General features: G+C 42.8%; 1 protein-coding gene across 1 annotated transcript in view; it reads right to left on the bottom strand.

The window, feature by feature from the left end:
- Window positions 1-3,719, bottom strand: part of ZNF503 (zinc finger protein 503) — a 4,302-nt gene extending 583 nt beyond the window's left edge. The window contains exons 1-2 of the mRNA XM_053692134.1: window positions 2,552-3,719; window positions 1-898 (exon numbers count right to left, since the gene is read on the bottom strand). The exon at window positions 1-898 is cut by the window's left edge and continues 583 nt beyond it. Of these exons, the coding sequence (XP_053548109.1) occupies window positions 1-898; window positions 2,552-2,794 (1,141 nt within the window). The 5' untranslated portion in view covers window positions 2,795-3,719. The remainder of the gene's footprint in view (window positions 899-2,551) is intronic.
- Window positions 3,720-4,201: the final 482 nt, after the last annotated feature.

The following is a 4,201-nucleotide window of genomic DNA, read 5'->3' as shown; positions in this document are numbered from 1 at the left end:
TGGGGTACATCAGTGGGTATCCAGATTTGAGGTCGTGTCCGCAGTTGGCACTGGCACCCAGCTGTGAAGCACAGTGATAGCTGAGACAGTAGGGGTCCCTGCATAGGCTAGCTGTCATCACCGAAGGGGGGGATGCCCCGGTGAGTGGACTAGAGGCCGCAGACTTTCCAGAACACCCAAGTGTGCCTAACTGTGCACCCACCAGTGAGTTCCCCTTGGATGGATCCAAGGATACACCATGGGCCAAGAACTGGGGGGCGTACCCGGCATATGCACTTGCCAAGGTGCCCGGGTAGGACATACCAGCGGGAGGCAGAGGAAACACTGTATGGCCCGGTTTGTAGGGGGAAACCGGTGCCACCAGCCCAGATCCCAATACTGAGTTGGAGGAGCTGGATGAAGAGGGAGGAGTGGGAGATGGAGCTGCAGATATACTTTTACACCCGCTGCTGCCCTCATTATGAGCCTGGGGGAGATCTACGCTGAGTCTGCCATGTGCTCCCCCCTCTTGTCCCGCACTCTTAGGGCACTGATCCGCGTCCTTCTTCTCTGCACACTCATTGGGTGACTTGGGGTTCGCAGACAGTGGTGGGGTGCGGGGCGATCCAGGGCTGCCAGTCCTAGGTGTGAAGGGTGGGCATGCGGCACTGGGGACCCTGAATCCGGACTTGTCGCCTGAAGATGACTCCTTCTTGTCTGACTGCTTGGAATAGGGCTTGAAACTGGACTTGTCCTCATTTCCAATATCGCTAAGTTTAAGAGGACCAGATTTTTGCTCCTTTTCACTGCTGGATGAGGAACCGGTTACCGATGACAACTTTGAAGGTGTTGGGTCCGGCTTCCCGATCTGAGAGCATGTCTGGGCCAAAAGAGCAAGTGGGCTTTTCTTGGCATCCAGCTGGGGAGAAATGAAGGGCACATAGGTTAGAATTGGGCTATAAGAGAGCCTTCTACAATAATATACCTTATACAATAGTCATACACGGCCTAAAATATCCCACCACCCTATATAATAAAATAGATTTTACCTAAAACAGCCTCTAAATATGGCTGACCTGAAGATATCATGAAATGTTATTTAATTTGAATAAAATATATTTTTATAGGGAAATATACGTGTTTTCACGATTAGAATAAAAGGAATTAGGTAAAGATAAACTGCTTAGTTTAGAAACCACAATTTTAAAATAATTTAGATTGGACCTCTGTGTACTTCAGAAAATTAATTGTATTAAATATATTGTGAAAATTAGCCTCATCTCAGACGCTTCTATCCAAAGCGCAAAACAGCTTATCAGTAAAACAAAGTTTTAGGTATTTTCCAGCTGTCTTCTCTAATTATGTTTAATATCTTTAGCCTATACAATAAGATATTGTAACAATCACTATTTTTGGTATCCAGATTTGTAATTGTATTTAAAAATAAATCGTGCTATTTATGTATAAACACAAATTATAGTTAATAATATGATACAGATTAGTCAATACAGTGCCAAACAAATTCATTGGGTATATGTATAGTACTAACGGATATTCCCTATTATAAACGGGTCTGCGAGTCTTTTTATACATGTATGGCATAGAACAATACAAGTATATAGTATAGAACAATACGATGAATTTCTACACCAGTATATATTTAAAGACTGTATGTCTAAAGGGGTCACTAGAGGGTGATATTGTTCCTTACATTTCCTACCCCAACACAACCCCCCCCCCCCCAAAAAAAAAATATATATTACTTTAATATTATTCCTAATAAATAGGCCTTTACGTGTGCCTAATTATTTACTGTACACAATTATATTTATTTCTCTCTTATAAAGGTCTCTCACTGTCCAGCAAAATAAAATAAATGTATATAGTATATATTTGCAATTAATACATGAAATGTCCATGTATAACTAAACATTTCTGTTTAAACTTTAGTTATGTACATTAGTGGGTAAAATATTACGCTTCACAAAAATCATGCTAAAGAAATATTAACCAAAGAACTTCATAAGCGTATTCTGTTCTAATAATATATATACAATTTATATTACTTTATTCTAAAAAGTGTGTATTGTTTAGGAGTTATACAAACGCACAATGTATGATGAGAGATGTATCATAGAAAGTCAGGGTTTGGGGGAATATTCTTATTCACATAAATAAGGACAATTTGCCTTCACCATATAGTGCTTTGCTAAACCTACAGATGTTAATCCTCTGCTTGTTCCATTCATACACAACTACACTGGGTACATATGGAGATTAGATAAAAGAAGTCAGATTATGTGTGGGGCGGAAATATTACAGGGACTTTGGAAGAGGAAGGAGTGTGAGAGAGATCAAAGGAGTCAGAAAGCACAGGGAAAATAAACAGGGGACAGCAGCTGCAGTGGGGTCACAGACATTACTGATATATCACTTTACTATAATACAGAGGTATATTAAATAACAAATACACTAACTTAATGCACTGATTTATATATCAATACTTCTATAGAACTGTGACTTAGTGCCTCTGACCATAATATATTTATAGCTGTAAATAGGCTCTGCTCACCTCTATAGGGCTCACTGGTGTAGAGGGTAGGGGCTGCAGGTATTCCGGGTGCAGGATGTGTCCGCTCCGCGCTGTCAGCATCTTGAGCACCTTGATAGGGAGCCTACCGGCCTGTCGCAGCGGATCTGAGGGAGGCAAGGAGTGGATGAAAGCTCTGTTGGCCGGGCTCCTCCCAGCGCTGTCACCACTCTCTCGGGTTAGAGGACTTACACGACTTCCAGAAGCCGAGGGCGAGCTGATCATGTCCCCAGGACAGGCATTGGGGTACTGAGGGGAGACGGACCCCAGGGGTACTGGCTCAGAAGCAGCGGCAAGTCCTGGAAGGGTTATACTCCTGGCTCCGCTTCTACAGACACAGTGTCCTTTTGATCCTACAGATAACGATCTTACACATGCAGTGTCCTCTTGATCCTACAGGCGCAGCGTGTCCTTTGATCCTACTGTAGATACTGATCCTACAGATACAGAGTCCTCTTGATCCTAAAGATACAGCTAGCTCTATAGAGAACAGTGTGTTGTTGTAGTATCCGTCTGATCCTGTGCACGGAGTAATGTGCACCGGGCCTGATGAGAACTCTATGGAAAACAGCGCATCTACACAGTGCAGTAATGAACAAACCGCTGCTGACTGCGGATACAATGTAACAATCTCTGTCCGCGTGATACAATGTAACAATCTCTGTCCGCGTGATACAATGTAACAATCTCTGTCCGCGTGATACAATGTAACAAGCTCTGTCCTCGCGCTGCACTCCCAGATACAATGTATCACTCTCTGTCCTCGCGCTCCTCTCCCGGATACAATGTATCACTCTCTGTCCTCGCGCTGCACTCCCAGATACAATGTATCACTCTGTCCTCGCGCTACCCTCCCGGATACAATGTATCACTCTGTCCTCGCGCTACCCTCCCGGATACAATGTATCAATGCCCTATAGGTGCAAAAGGTAACGTGTAATCCAGACCAGTCCACAAAAGCTCAGAGGTTCCCTCAAATCCAGTCCGTTCCCTTCGTCCACAGCACAGTGTGAGCAGCAACGCAGCCAGCCAGAGCTCTGCCAGAGAAACTCACTTCAAAAGCCTCTGAATTAGAGCTGAGATTAAAGCCTTTGCCGCCTTCCAATCAAATGGGACCCCGAGGTGATTGGAGGGTCAAGGGGATGTGACGTCCCCCTTTCTCAGTGCTTCTAATGCTTTTCTCTTTCTTGTTTTTATTCTCCCCCCTCTCCCTCCTCTCGGTGGTTTCGCCTCTTTGCTCAAAGGACAGGGCTTGTTTTACATTTTATGGTTCATGTCCCCAACCGCTCTCATTATTTATAAAAGCTTCCCAGCATCTGTATGTGATTGCTATTGCTGTATTACTTTATTATATACCAATAGGAGAATGGGACTCACTATATACAGAACTTTGTGGCACCAGTGTGTTAAGGCTGTTGATTATACTATTATTTCTTAAAAACACAATAAATAACATTATATATTTCAGCAGTATTGTAACACTTAAAAATGGCACTTAACAATCTATACTCAATGTGTAACAATGTATATAACTGCTGGAACATTATAATATAAATGTATTGGTATTACTTTGTAAGAAATCCTATTCTGCTTGTGAAACAAAGATAACAGAAATAAAAGATGCTATCTGTT

The sequence above is a fragment of the Bombina bombina genome, chromosome 9 (assembly GCF_027579735.1).
Source record: "Bombina bombina isolate aBomBom1 chromosome 9, aBomBom1.pri, whole genome shotgun sequence".
NCBI classification, from domain to species: domain Eukaryota; kingdom Metazoa; phylum Chordata; class Amphibia; order Anura; family Bombinatoridae; genus Bombina; species Bombina bombina.
This window is presented reverse-complemented; position numbering and strand designations above follow the sequence as displayed.